General features: G+C 41.5%; 1 protein-coding gene across 1 annotated transcript; it reads left to right on the plus strand.

Moving 5' to 3' along the window:
- Positions 1-3,004: 3,004 nt before the first annotated feature.
- Positions 3,005-11,473, plus strand: EDEM1 (ER degradation enhancer, mannosidase alpha-like 1). Its single transcript, XM_009882860.1, has 10 exons — positions 3,005-3,105; positions 3,940-4,111; positions 5,307-5,490; positions 6,020-6,194; positions 6,741-6,861; positions 7,331-7,501; positions 8,109-8,182; positions 9,190-9,286; positions 10,032-10,217; positions 11,108-11,473. Exons 1-10 carry the CDS (start codon positions 3,005-3,007, stop codon positions 11,195-11,197), a joined length of 1,371 nt encoding a protein of 456 aa, XP_009881162.1. The 3' UTR covers positions 11,198-11,473.
- The last annotated feature ends 3,842 nt before the right edge of the window (positions 11,474-15,315 follow it).

Raw genomic sequence — 15,315 nt, forward strand, 5'->3', positions numbered from 1 at the left:
CTACAGCTCCCTGACAGGAGGGGGTAGCGAGGGGGGGTCGGGCTCTGCTCCCAAGTAATAATCAATAGGACAAGAGGGAACGGCCTCAAGTTGCCCCAGGGGGGGTTTAGATTGGATATTAGGAAAAATTTCTTCACCCAAAGGGTTGTCAAGCATTGGAGCAGTGCCCAGGGCAGTGGTGGAGTCCCCATCCTTGGAGGTATTTAAAAGACGTGTAGACGTGGTGCTGAGGGACGTGGTTTAGGTGGACACAGCAGTGGTACGTTCGTGATTGGACTCGACGATCTTAAGGGCCTTTTCCAACCTAAATGATTCTGCGATTCTATTCTATGTTTCTGTTGCCAAAGAGTAACTCTTTGGCTAATTAAACTCTGAAGGCGGTCTCTTAGCAGGATATGGACGTTAATATCCAAAAGGCTGAAGTCAGTTGGATGAGAGGGTTTGAGAGAGATGAGAAACCCCAGATAGCTGAAGAGGCATGGGTCTCTCTTGCTCTGTTCTACTGGTCCGGCTGTTAGCAGCGAAATGGGCACCTGACGCAATTCACTGGGTGGTTTATTCCCAACCCTGGTGTTGGGAACCAGAAGTCAAAGCTCATGCTTGAGCACAGAGCTTTGTTTAGAAGGGCTGTGAAACTGCAGGTCTCGGTTGTGGGATAGCTGGATTGAGGTGGGAGTGTGGTCACGAGCTGTCACCTTGACAGCAGGCGATGTGCTCGAACAGACTTTGAAGGAAAGAGTTAAAGGGGAAAATGAGGATGTAGTACAGCATTAAGTTATTCGATGTTCTTTTCAAGGGGGGTCTTGCTAGGTTCATCTACCCTGGTACTGAACAACACTGATATTGTCCTATGCTCTGAGGTTGAACTTGTAACCACAGCAGATCTGATATCTTGAATCAGCTCTGTATTTTAAAAAAAAAAAAAAAGTGCTAGTGGAGCTGAATAAAAGGGGTACTTGGTAAAGAAACGTGGTGACAAGTTGGGGGAAGTTTCAAACTGGAGGGAGTAGTTACTCTACAGTGTTTTCCAACAACCTGAGTGGGACCAGTGCTGTTTAGTTTTTGCATGTTAATGTTGTTCATGCAAAAAGTGTGATATTTCATGCAGAGCTGCTGATAGAAATAGACATCAATTCTTAACGCGAAGAGCAGATGAGATGACATTGTGAGGAACCAATTAAAGTTGTAATGAACTTCAGGAATATGCAGTGAAAGGTTTAATAGTTTTAAGCGGGAGGTTATTAAATCTTTCACTTCTGAGGAGAAGGTGGTGCTGGTTGTATACCAGCTAACGGCTGGATCACACGCTAGCGGAGTGTTACACACGCAGGGAAGGATAAGGGTATGTGGGGATGTATCAGCAGAGATTTCCAGAAGAGACAGAGGAAATTTCGGAGATCTTCCCCAAGGCTCAGGTGAGATCCCTTTCGGGATACTGTCATCACTCCAGTGTTTAGGAAGAGTGGATTTGAACTGGGACATGCATGGGTTGCCAAGAGATATGTCAGGAGGAGAGTTTGTCTTATTCGAGATGAGTGCAAGAGCTCCAACTGTTTTGCTTGGCAGAGCTGGACCAACATACAGATCTGTATGAAGAGTGGTGAAAGGAAGGAGGGGAAAAAGCTGTAAAGCTGCTTCTTGCCTGCTAAAATAGACCATCATATACATTTCTGATAAAATTTGAAGATAATGTGAAAAGCATCTCAGTTTTATGTTAGCAGGACCAATAGTATGGTATCATGGAGAACAGCCCCTTCCTTGGACTCCTTATGCGTATTTAGAAACCCTTTTAGGTTTCACAGTCTTTGCAGCCAGGGCAGGTTCTTGGCCTTCTGTACTGTCGGGGCCAGATGCACTGGATCTGTGGTGCATGTCTGTCTTCTTGTGGAGAAGGTGGTGTGTGCAAGGACTGTACGTGCACTTCAGGTTATAAAACACTTCCTATTGCTGCAATGGAATTGCAGCTCTGCAGTGAGAAGGTCTCAGCAGTTGAACTGAACGTGGCAGCAATGAACAGAACTGAAAGCAGGAAGTGAGGAAAACATTGGTTTTGACTGAAACAGGGGTTAGGGATCTGTGTGACGTGGCTGATGGTGGTGCGGCGAGACAGTTGCCTTCCTGTCCTCGTTCACCAGTGGCACGGTGTCCTATCCATACCTCTTGGGGCAGTACATAACTTTTTTTCTCAAATATAAAACTTAAGGTTCTTAGTCTCTTGTGCTTGAGAAGCGTTTGCATGATGAAAGGCTGGTTTGCTCTTCGTCCGCTCAGATCTGTGTGAATGCTTTTGCCGTAGGTCTGGGTATTGCAAAGAGCAGACACTGGTGCATGGTGTTTTGATGGTTAAAGAGCTAAGTAGGTTCCCAGCCTTATGGTGAACTTGTGCAAGCGGGAAAACATGTTTTCCTTCTGTGTTCCTGTTTCCTTGAAGCTGGAGCTGAATTTACATCTGTCTCTGAATATAGTAGAAATCAGTTGCTGAGGTGTACCTATAGAAAATGGGCCCGACAGAACTCCTGGGCATGGCATGCAGTGTTGAGTCACAAACTCGAAAAGTTGGACTCCCCTGGTCAAGGAAATGTCAAACCAGACTTCATTGTTCTGCAAATTGTGGTACCTTTTAAGCTAAACTTAACTCTTAAACTGATAGTTTTAAGCAGTTAAAACACTGTGTGCTAGATCTTAAGAGTTTTTAGACTTCTGTTCTAAGAGATCACCCACAGCACTGATGTTGGGGTGGAAAAATACGTGAGTGTATAGATCAGTAAAGCGGACAAAAATATATCTTTGCAGATTTCCCTGTTTTAACATACTTTTTTAAAAATGCATTTTTACCCGTCAGTAGGATGAATAATTTTCCAGAAAGCAGCAGGAGCTTGAAGTAGTCTGTTCTGTACCTAGTTAATATGACTGTTGGTCTAAAATGTAAACTTGCCATTCTCTTCGCCAACCCTCTTCCAGAGCAACAATTAGACAAAATAGCTTTGTTTTTATGTAAAAGGTAATGGGAAACTCCTCAGAATTCCAGAAAGCAGTGAAGTTGGTGATTGAAACGGTTTCATTTGATAAAGACTCAACGGTCCAAGTTTTTGAGGCAACAATCAGGTATGTCGCTCTAACTCTGTCTTGAAAACAGTAACAAGGTTAAAGACTTGGTGTGCCTATATGGGGGAACCAAAGTGAAATCATTGATAAGGATATCTTTGGTAGACTTTATTCCATAATTGTTCCTTGAGTAAGTTGTTTTTTAACCTTTTATGAAAATGTTCCATCCTTTCATAATTAAAACAATTTTAATGAGTTGCATGTGACTTGAAGCAGTGATACAGTGGTAGTTTCAACAGTGTTTGGCTGCAAACTGCTGCTTTTTTGTTGTTGCTCTTGCAGCAGAGACTCAGATCTGTGCACAGTAAACAACCCTGCTGACAGGTTTTCCCTCTTTTGATTTTCTTCCTTGGACCTTTGGCTTGCTTTCACTTTCATTTTAGATGAAAAACAGGGCTGTCTGTCTTGGAGATGAGTTTAAGATACTGTCTGATTTTAAGTAGCTTCATTTTCTGAATGTCTTAAACAGTGTTTATTCAATTGCTGCTTAATTTGGATAGCCTTATACGAACGTAGTATTCAGAAAAAAATAACAGCCTTCCTGCAATTTGCAGGGGCAAGGAGGTCTTCACTCATTAATAGACTTGGTATGCTGTAAGGAGCTGCTGGGTTAGGAATATTTTGCAGAACTGGATTTTGGGATTACTGTGGGTGACGAGCAACATGCCTTCTAGATGTTTTCACTACTGGTGGGGAAAAAAACAGGTCTGTTTCTGTAGTGCCTGTAAGGTGCACAAAGTGATACTTCCTTAAACATGATACTGGTAAGGGTTTAGCTGAAGAACTCGGTTCAGATCAGATTTAAAAACTGAAGATCTTTTCCGTTTCCCATAGGGTTTTGGGAAGCCTGCTTTCTGCCCACATAATAATTACAGATACCAAACAGCCTTTTGGTGATATGACCATTAAGGATTATGACAATGAACTGTTGCATATGGCTCATGACCTAGCAGTGAGACTGCTTCCAGCCTTTGAGAACACCAAAACTGGAATTCCGTATCCTCGGGTAAGTGAGCACACCAACGCTGTGGGGAAATAATCTAAAAGTAGTAATTCACCTGTCCTACAACTCGAATTCTGTGCCCTGTGTATGCATTTATATGTGCACTTGGGGTATTGAACCTGCATTAAAATGGCGTGGGGGGGAAACGGTGCTAAGTTATGGTGACGTGGATGATATATCAGTTGCTCCTTAGGTCTAGTAAATGTTTTCTTTAGCCTGCTTTTTGTGCTGTGTATATTGTTCTGCAGGGTCAGTAGTCATTTGTTTCTGTTTTGTTTGGCTGGAAGGTGCCCTGCCCGCACTTTGTTGCTGTATATCATGCAGCAACAAACAATGCTGTCATTAAGAAGGTTAACAAGAAATATTGTAAAGGCAAATAGCCTAGGAAAGTGACTTTATTGGTGACTTGGTACTAAGGTAATTGTGATAAAATTCACATCTAAAAAAAAAAAAAAAACTCATCTAAAATATTTGTCATACTGGACTTGGAATTTGTAATTTTCTTGAATACAGCTCAGTGAGTACTCAAGAATACTGTGGTATTCTTGAATACTCCATCCTCTCGTTTTAAGCAGATGCAGTTCACAAGGAGAGGGATGTCAGTTTTAGTGGCACAACTCTAAACTCTAAAAGTAATTAGCACTTGCCTGACTGCTTTTAATTTCTGGGGACAGCAGGACTGCTTTTCCTTCAGACCTGTCAGGCTGTAGAAACAGGAACTTTCACTTCTGTTTGGAGTCTGGTAAAGCAGTTGAGGGTGGTGTAACTTCCCTTCAGCATTTTGTTCCGTGGGGAACTTGAGGAGTGTTTGCTGAAGAAACTCTTGGTTTCAAGAGCACTAAATGCAGGGAAGCAGTACTTGCATCACCCTTGGAAGAACCTGAATGTTTAGCAGAAACAATGAAAAAGTGGACTGAAATTTGCAAGGATGAGCAAGCATAAGAGTAGCAAAATTAGGATTGCCCACCTTGAGCGTGATGTCATAAAGCTGGAAAATGAATTTCAGGGATTCTTCAGGAAAGCTTTTTGACCAAGCAGCCATATGATGGCTTTTTAACTATATGCACGTTGTACGCTACATGTTGCAAAAACTAATACAGAGGCTTTATAATAAATATAAGACTGCAGAGGAGAGCACAGCCGTATGAGATGCAACCTGCCTTCTTGCTGTTAGCACTCTCTCTGACTGGCTTCACAGGTGAATCTGAAGAAGGGGGTACCTCCAGACAGCAATAATGAAACTTGTACTGCTGGAGCCGGTTCCTTGCTGGTGGAGTTTGGTATCCTTAGCAGGCTGCTTGGCGATTCCACGTTTGAATGGGTGGCCAGAAGAGCTGTCAAAGCGCTCTGGAGTCTCAGAAGCAATAACACGGGACTGCTAGGTAATCTCCTCTGATGTGATGCTATATTGACTGGCTCCATGTTTTAACCAACTCAGTCTCCTGTAGCGGAATGCCATCATGCTACAGGTTTCTTCCATGTATTGTAAATGTCGTCGATGTGCTTCCTCTGTGGCTGTTAAGTCATGCTCCTCTTGTGTACTTGTGGTTTGTGATGACCAAATGGCACTCTGTAATTTTGTAAGAAAAATGGGGTATCTGAATGGCTTCTTAGGGCACAGATTTCCAAAGACAAACTTTTGAGGAAAGGGGGAAATGAAACTGAAGTTCTTACATTTGTATCCCCATTAATGTAATTTAGATTGGCAGATGACTAAAAGCACTCAAAACAACTGCATGTGTATGCTCGTTCTGTGGATGAATGCACTGTAACACTTTATTTGGATAGTAATCTTTGATTATTCCTCCTTAAGACTTTTTGAAGATGTAATATTTCTAAGTTCTGGTTCTTGATTATTTTTCTCTGATGTACTTGGCAATTTTAGTCTAAACTTTTTGTCTGTTCTGAAAGGAAATGTTGTGAATATTCAAACTGGCCATTGGGTTGGAAAGCAAAGTGGCTTGGGAGCAGGGTCCGATTCATTTTATGAATACCTTCTGAAGTCTTACATCCTCTTTGGAGAAAAGGAAGACTTGGAGATGTTCAATGATGCTTATCGGAACATTCAGAACCACTTAAGAAGAGGGTATGTTATTTCATATGAGTACCAATTCCTTAAGTGATAAGTAGTCCAGCAAGATAGTGTTTTGCGTCATGCTCTAGAAAATCTGTGTTCTCTTTTTTTTTTTCTTTAAAAAACAAAACCTCATTTCTGTGGTAGTCACCGTGGAAATAAATTTTAATGTTCCCTTCACTCCTTAGTCAACTGAGCTGAATAGCATTATTGGTGCAAAGAAGCTAAACTGGTAACTGTCCAAGTTAGTAAATGTTAGGCTGAGAGAAGGCTGTAGAACTGCAAAGGAAATGTATTAAATTGGCTGGTTGAGTACTTCTCAAGGCCTGATCTTACCTAGCGTGACTTTTTGGTTGAGATTCTGCTGACATAACTTAAGGATATGATGTACATACCTTTATTTTTCTGAGCATGACTGATGTTTTGATTGTTTTCAAAATGGCTTTGTCCTACAAATCTGGCTCATTCTCTTTGCTGGTGGCAGTGCTGTAAAATGAAATGTGCATTGTGTTCTTCTAAAATAGTGAATTTTTACACATGCTTATTGTTACTTGGCAGTCGAGAAGCTTGCAATGAAGGTGAAGGTGACCCTCCTTTGTACGTTAATGTAAACATGTTCACAGGACAGCTGATGAACACGTGGATTGACTCTTTGCAAGCCTTTTTTCCTGGACTGCAGGTAAACTTTCATTCTGTTAAAGACCGAATGACACAGTAGAGGGCTGTCAGAGAGGTTCGTTTGAATCCTAGACTGTGAATGAATCTGAGCATCTCTTCTGAGATGACCTTCAACCTATGGGTTTACATCTGGCCGCTCTGATAAGAAAGTCTTAGGGCGGGTTCAGCCTCTGCATCAGCATAACAATATAGGAAGGCCTGGCCTGCTCTCTGCTAGATTTGAGATACTTTTAACTTTTCTCATTTAACCTCATTATTTCTATGCCATGCTGTGAGGTTGAGCTCCGCTAAAGCTTTTAGTGCGAAGGAATTAATACATTTGCTTTTTTGGGAGAGGTTGGTTTGGGTTTTTTTTGTCTCTCATTAAGAGGGGAGTGTTTTATTATATGGCATGTTCTTACACAGAGCAGAAAGCAATTTGCTGGCTTGCAGTATTACGCGTGCATGTTTATGGCTGTTGTTATGCCTAGGTATTGATAGGAGATGTGGAAGATGCTATTTGTCTCCATGCTTTTTATTATGCCATATGGAAACGATATGGAGCTCTCCCAGAAAGATACAACTGGCAATTGCAAGCACCAGACGTTCCCTTTTATCCACTGAGGCCAGAGCTTGTGGAATCCACGTATCTTCTCTATCAGGTACCTGACTTTTCTGAGCTTAAAGCTCATGTTTTGGCAAAAATGGTTTCATTCAGAAAGTCACTTTTCCTACCCCTAGCCTCTGGCCTGCTAAAATTTGGTGCCTCTGGATCTGCCTGTTCTTATACGAAGGTCTCTGGGCACTAGATTATTATGCAATGTAGCTGCTATGTTGTTCGCTGAAAAAATAGCCTTTTTTGTAAGACAGACAAAAATGAGACTAAACAACCTTTTCAAAAAATAGCTGGCAGATTTTTACGAGGTAGAGACTTGTGACTTCTTAATAGAAATTGTTGAAGTAAATGTAATAGCTTTCCTTGCTATATTGTCTAGTCATAGTCTGCAACTGGCAGAAGATACAGCAAACTAAAATAACTTTCTGGCTGCAAGAAAGCTATCAAAGACTTTGAATTTGCTACAAGTTTTATTAGGATTTGCACTAAAGCAAATATGAGAGGCTTGCACAGAGTAATCTGTCATGTTCCTATAAAGATAAGTTTACTGTAATACGTGAGAATCTAATACTACTTAGGCCTTTGTTGTAAGTGTGTTTTTTACAAGATTTCAAAATTGCTGACTCTAACTTTTGTCTGTCTTCCTTATTTAGGCCACAAAGAACCCATTTTACCTTCATGTGGGAATGGATATTCTGCAGAGTTTGGAAAAATATACAAAAGCAAAGTCAGTTTTCAGTGTTCTTTGTCTTCTCTTGCTGCTATTTACATGTATTTTATTATGTAAATATTTTATAGAATCCAATCTGCCACATGTAGGTAAACCAGAAAGCCACAAGTGATGATTTACGTATTGAGCAATTATTTCTTTCTTGTCTGAAAATGAAATTAGAGTCCAGTGACAACTTTATGCCTTCAGAATTTTATAACTACCTTTCCAAATGCGTTGTTGATGATCAGTTGCTAAAAACTGGTAAAATTAGTAGTGTGTTTTTTTTTTTTTTCCTATGGATCCTGCAAGAATATTTCTAACCTCATGGGCCCATGGTGTTTAACTAAACTGGAGGCATGGCCTTTAAGATAGATGCTGTTGCATATCAGCTTTCATCTCAAGACAGTAACAGTGAATCCTGACTGTAATATTGAGTGTCTGAACTTCTTACAAAACTCAGAGGGAAGATAGTGAATTTTTATTCAACTTTTGGTATTTACTGGTTTTGTAGACAAGTCTGTACTGACTACAGGACAGTATAAACCAGTGCGGTTCTGCAGTGAAGTGGGATTCAGATGCTGTGTAGGGGGTTGACTGAAAGAATTACAGGAGCACAGTGTGACAGCTTGCAGCTTCCTCATTTGTTAACTCTTGGTGGGAGGGAAGAGTAGGTGGCTCGGGAGGAAACCTGTGCATGAGACCAGGCTTCCAGACCTGCGTTTCTCATGTGCTCAGTATGGGGAAACCACCTGTTTTGTGCAGGGTGCCTTGAGAATATCTTGCTTCTTTGAAAAACGCTTAATAAATCTGCATGATGGAGTAGGTGAACCACAGGGTCAATGATTGCAGTCTCATCAGAATACCAGAAACCAATAATCAGTGCTTACTTGTAAAAGAGACTTGTTTCATTTAGCTTCACTCCTAGTGACGACTGGAATGGTCTGAAGTTAAGGAATATCTAGAGAGCGCTTCAGGATCAGAACACGTGGGAACTAAACCCAAACTAATCTTAAATCTTGCAGGTGCGGCTATGCCACATTACACCACGTTGTAGAGAAGACAAAGGAAGATCGAATGGAGAGCTTTTTTCTCAGTGAAACATGTAAATATTTGTATCTGGTATGTATATGTTCTTAGTTTCAAAGACACGCTCTTGCATGTGCTGTGCATAAACATGGCACACTGATGAGGCAGGACATTGTTAATTAGAAACTGCTGCACTCTGGGGAAGAGAGGGGTTTAGGTATCAGAGTGTATTGGAGAAAGCACTGCTTTTCTTTCTTTGACTCTAGCCTAATCTTGGAGGTTTGGGCAGCTGCTGGCTGGAGAGCCGGCAGCTCTTTTCTGGGGGGAGCTGGAAAGGAGTGGAAGCAAGACTGAAGGAAGCTGCTACTCAGCTCTGAGCTAAATTACTGCTTGTAGCCATTTTGCCTGCCTCACAGCGGCCTCCGATTTCTCCCCATCAGACTTTGGCAGTCACAGGAGAAAGCATTTGAGCCAACACTGCTTAAGCTACTGTTCTCAATCTCCTTTAGTGTAGAAAAACAAATAAATCTGTGACTGAATGGAAGCAGTGGATGCCAGCCTAGAAATGCCTGCATAGTGCAGCTTAGAAAAATAAGGGCAGTTTAAGTTGGGTGAGAAGTTTTTCTTTTGCTCTCCTCTTTTAACTGTTAAAATAAATCGCTTGCATTAAAACTATTTATTTCCATTTGCTTTAACAGTAGTTACCCATTTAGCACTAAAAGGTATGCTTTTTGTGTGATGCTTCCAATTCATGAGCGCATGTGTTTTAACTTACTGTTGACGGGACATGAAGAATGTTGCATGCATACTATAGCTGTGTCTCCCATCTCTTGTTTAGTTGTTTGATGAAGAGAATCCACTGCATAAATCTGGAAATAAGTATATGTTTACTACTGAGGGACATATTGTGTCTGTGGATGAACGTTTTCGTAACTCTCTGTGGCAAGACATCCTCCCTGAAGAAGAGGACAGCGCAGAAAAAATTAAACCTAACGAATTAAAGGCGTTCAACTTCAGTTCTAATGTAAGGAATGCACACTGGTCCTGATTGTGTTGCTGGAGAAGGGATGTATGTTGAACTGGGGTAGGCTGTAGAAAAAGAGCTATTTGGAAGTGGTGCTTTAGGGCTCTGCAGTGTTTCCTTTATAAATGTCAAATATCTGAGAACCTCCCTTGTGAAAAACAGTTTCAGTAGTGGAATGCATGGATTAGGATAATGGGGCAGTGATTATGTTGAAGGTGAAACCTGTCCCCTTTTTAGTATTTTGCAGCAATTAGTTTGTTCTTTGTTAATTTATTTCCAGTTATTTTTTTCACTTCCCCTTTTCTTTGACCTTAGAATCTTCCAGTGTTGCTGTGATGGGGGAAGAGAAACGCAGAGGGTCATTTAAACAGAGCTTTTTTTTTCCTCAGAATGGTTTTGACGCACGTAAAGGTGACCTTTCTTAGCTAGGCATGAACTGAGTACAGAGCTATGGATCCAGTGCCTATCGCCAACCGAAATAGATATGTGTTTAATACAGAACAATTTTTTTAAATCTCTGCTAGTAGGTTCTAGCATCGTTCCTTTCCTCCTCCCCCCAGTCCTGCAGAAAAAGAGCATTATTTTAAAAAACATTCACAGTTGTCATAGTGAAGGAAGTCTCAGTTGAATAACAAGTTGCAGTAGTTTGGCGTGTATTTGGAAGCTTGCAGCCTGCACGAAGGAAACACTTGCTGTTCATTTATGTGGTTTGTGCTGTAGTTTGCAAAGAGTGAGGGAGAGTTGGGACCAAAAGTGCTATTGGGTAAAATTTTCTGTACTGGGAGGAAATCTATGGTTACTGATGCTGAAATGCCTGCTAGGTTACAGAGGGCATGGGATTGCCTGTTTTTGTATTTGAGTTCTTAACAATATTCTAATTTTGTTGACAGTGTAACAGAGTTCCTGATGAGAGGAGATACTTACTGCCATTGAAGAGTAACTACATGAGACAGATTGATCGAATGGTGGGCTTGATCTGAATGGTTCTTCAGAGTAACTTTTATCATATGTCAGGAGGAGCATGGGATTTGGCTGTAGACATCCCTTTCCTCTTCAGCTACACACCTGCATACGCTGAGTCACTTGGGTATCCCCCATGCTTGTTAGTTTTCAATTATGGACATGAAGGGAGATCAAGTTCTCTTACGAGTTCCATCTTCTGAACTGCGGTAACTCCATGTGCCACCTGAATAGAGATTCCTTGTTTTAAGACTTCCTATGAAAAATGTCGTTGCAAATGAAGGCTGAATATACTTTTAAAAGAAAAGAAAAAAGAAAAGAAAATTGGCATGTGCCACTTAGCTACCTCTTTGTAGCTGTATTACAAATGTCCCTTTAGAAAAGGGTCTAGTATTTAATTTGAAATGATCATGGGATTGGGGAAGGAATGGGAAAGTGCAATTTCTTACACCAAGTTTAATCATTGAATTATTCTGACGAGCAATACACAACCTTAAGTACTACTCAGGTAGGAACCCACTGGTGGTGGGTTTTGCTGAAACAAAAACGCTGTATCTAGAATAGTATCTTGAAAAGATAACTCCTGATCATATAAGAAGCTATCAGTATAATCATGGTGTCCCTCATACACACGGTTGTATAGAACTACACGGTTGCAAGAGCCTGTGGCTACAGAAACCAGTAATAAAACAAATCAGGTGCCTTTTTTTGTAGAGGAATGGGGGGGAGGGAAGGGGAAATTACAAAGCCACTCAGCTGTCTGAGCAGCTAACTTTATGTAGCTTAGCTGAGCAGAAGTTCCAAAAGTTTTTTTGTTTGCCATGTGTCTAGTGCCTTTTCAGGAGAGATGCTGCTAAGAACTGGTATAACAGTACATGAAGAACAAACTATTTCACATTCCTGACAGCGTTAATGTGTTAGTGCCTTAAGTTGTCTTCACTAGCAGGAAAAACTGAGCTTGCTTGGGAAGGTGGATAAAGTATTTCTGATTAGCTGGTTATAAAACACAGTGGATCCCAAAGTAACTTAAAAAGTAATTTACATGTGAGATGACTTTTCCTTCTGTTTTTTTTTAAAAAAAAAAAAGATACTGGAAGACTAGCAACTGCTGTGCCCATCCCAAAGAATACTTGTGGGCTGGATTTATCCTCATCGTTTTAGTTGGTAACGGGGCTGCCTCTGCATCACCCTGGGGATGGAGTTTGTAAGAGGTCTGAGCCTGCAGTACGCTACCTTCTCTCTGCCACAAGACGGTTTGGTGCATGCCATGCTAACAGGGTGATGGCTGCAGCAGCTCTCGATGCTGACTGTAGTGTTATACTGTACCCGTAAATTGTGCCTTTTGGTTCCAGTGAGGAATGGTGAGAAAAATGCTGTTGCTTCATCCCATTATCTTGAAATACAGAAATGTTTGAGGAATTAACTGGCTACGAACTTTCAGGAAGAAAGCAGTTAAATTCAGGCAGGGCTGTTGAGGGATGAAAACAAACTGAAGCCAAAAACCCTTAATTCTAAGTATAGCAGTAGGGTTTTTTTCAGTGGCTCCCCATTGCTTACGTGCTTTTTACTTTTGACTACAGTTGAAGTAGTTAAATGTTGCTGTTGAGTTAATTATTTCTTAAATTAAGGCTTAAATATAAGGGCAAACTTGATCTGCTGTATTTTCACCTTCTTATAACAACATCGGTTTTCCAAAAACATATGTTGCAACTCAAAACATTTCTAATAAATATGAAGTTAGTGCTGAAGAGGTTGTTTGAATCTTTTAGTATACAGATGCATCTCAGGGACTTCATTGTAGAATCTTCTATTCTGTGATAGTTATATCTTATATTCAGGCAAAAAAACCCCAATAATCCTGTCTTCTTAGTCTTATTGGGTGTATTTTAAGGGGGGAGGATTGGAGCGGGGAGAGAGGAATATGTTAAGATTTCCCAAAACGTGGCAATAGAATCGGTTGCCTTGGTATTTGAGGCAGCTGGCAATTTCAGTCCCTGTAGAATCGGCTTTGCAAACCTATTACTGGAATTTCTTGGTTGCCTGTTTCAAAGCAAAACATAAATTCAAGGTGTTAAGATCCAAAGAGATATTGGGAGAGGTTCAAGGTACAGCTTCTTAACCAGTAAACGGTGCCTGGGCATGCAGGTATGCTTCAGTTTGCAAACATGCGAAGAAGCGCAGGAGCGTGCGTGAAGGCGGTGCTTTCTGCCGACCGAGGGAGGTAGAAAGCGAAACTGTCTGGGCTTTCTGAAGCCCTGCTGCTGGGCCAGGGCTTCTAACGGTAGCTCTGCAGTGAGAAGTGCTCGGCAGTGTGGAAGCCAAACGCAGCGTTCCACAAGTGGCCATTTAAAATCCTGGCGCGGCAGATGCCAGGACGGACATTGCCCTCGGTGTGCTGGCGGCTGCTTCTGGTGATTATCTCTCCCCGACTCACAGTTCAGCTCTCTGAACGTGCATCGTGTACCTTGCAATTGCCTCTCAGGGTTTTGTGCCTTCTGAAGCACCTGAACCCCGGTGAGGGTTCCAGCCCAGTGTTATGCACAGAAATCTGTTTCGGAGTGTTCCTCAGAGAACGACACGACTGTAATGAAGTTGCGCAACTTCTGCTGCCGTGCTTTTCCCTCTTGTGTGTTGGCAGAAATAGTGAGAGGTGGATGTGGAATGGGAACAGTATGGGCAGGTATCGCAGCCTTTCAGCCCTTAGTGACTTGGGCCGTTAGTTGCAGTGCCAAATAGTATATGGTCAGCTTCTCCTTAGAAACTGCATTGAAATTTGCGTTGCCAAGGTGACTGGACAGCCATCTTTCCATAGGAAAGGTTTTTGTCTACAAACTGGTGCTGACTACGCGGTAAAAGGCTTTGTATTCTTTAAGGAGCCAATTTTTCTTTCTCTTAGTTATAAAAATGCTTTGATACGTTTTCACTCTGTAATGACAGGGCACATGTTATGCACTAAAATTAAAACTTTTGTATAAGTAAATGATATCAAAATGAAATTGATAACACTGCTGGAATAACTTGCTGAAACAGACTTTTGTATTTCTTGGTATAATGTGCAATATCAATATTTCCTAATTAAAAATGCAATGTATGCTTAATTGTTGTTTTTCCATGAAGTATTTAATTGGGGATGGGAAATTTTTAGGAGGACCAAATGCTCTTTCATGAAATGTCCTAAATTCTCAAAACTGAGCTTAAATTTTACAAATCTGCATTAAAAAATGGTGTATTTGACCACTTGTGCTTGTGTTTTTCTTATAGTGTAGTTCTTGTAAGGCCATCGTGAAGCTTGCAGGGGATCTCCCAAACGCAGGGAAAAGATGAATTTGAGTGTGTATACCTGATCTTTGCCGTTCACCACATAGGAAAACTTCAGCAGTTGAGGGTGACCTGGGAGTAGGGGTGAGTAAAGGCAAACATACCTAAGCCCGTGTTCAACCACATGTGTGGCTCTCGTTCAAGTTCTCCCTAACTTGGCCCACCTGGAGAGCTCAACACCTCTGATTTCAGTAACAAGAGTCCCTGCTCAGTTCTCTATTTCTGTTGTAGGTGCCCGTGGCAGTCTTGTGTGTGGCGAGTGTAAGTCTCGGACTGTGTGTGTCCCAGAGAGGGTAGGCTGGAAATTCACTTTTTTGATAAGCCAGCCTAAGTCATGAACTGTCGCTGCTGAGAGCGTTGCCGTCTATCACAGCAAATCCCATGTTACTCCATTTTCTTGGAGGTTGGGCGTACTGCTGGGTATTTTGGGGAAGAAGGAAAAGACTGCCTCAACCAGGACTTAACAGTTCTTTGTCTCCGAGAATAACTTGGCTCTGCCTTGCTTTAGACCTGGTCAGTTCGGGAACGCGTAATTGAGGTGTGCAAGAAATAGCTTTTATTTTCCCTGGGGGAAATGAGACTTTTCAGCCATATCCTTGGGATAGCACACAACATAAGTTAATGGTTTGGAGAAGGGATTACTGTCTGGTGAGAGCTTTCTTGCCAGCTTCATCTGCCTTGGTTACTAGATGTGAGATGCCTTCTTACATATTCTGGATTTTCATCTAGTTAGAACAAGGGATGGCTCCGTACTGCAGGAAAAAAACCCAACAAAACTGACCCCACCTCCAAAACAAAAAGCTGCTTTCTTTTCCCCCAT

The sequence above is a fragment of the Charadrius vociferus genome, unplaced genomic scaffold (assembly GCF_000708025.1).
Source record: "Charadrius vociferus isolate BGI_N301 unplaced genomic scaffold, ASM70802v2 scaffold433, whole genome shotgun sequence".
Classification (NCBI taxonomy): Eukaryota; Metazoa; Chordata; class Aves; order Charadriiformes; family Charadriidae; genus Charadrius; species Charadrius vociferus.

Coding starts and splice junctions, on each gene's coding strand:
- EDEM1 (XM_009882860.1), top strand. CDS start 3,005: ATGGGAAACTCCTCAGAATTCCAGAAAGCAGTGAAGTTGGTGATTGAA. Junction 5,491..6,019: donor CAATAACACGGGACTGCTAG/GTAATCTCCTCT, acceptor CTGTTCTGAAAG/GAAATGTTGTGAATATTCAA. Junction 6,195..6,740: donor CAGAACCACTTAAGAAGAGG/GTATGTTATTTC, acceptor GTTACTTGGCAG/TCGAGAAGCTTGCAATGAAG.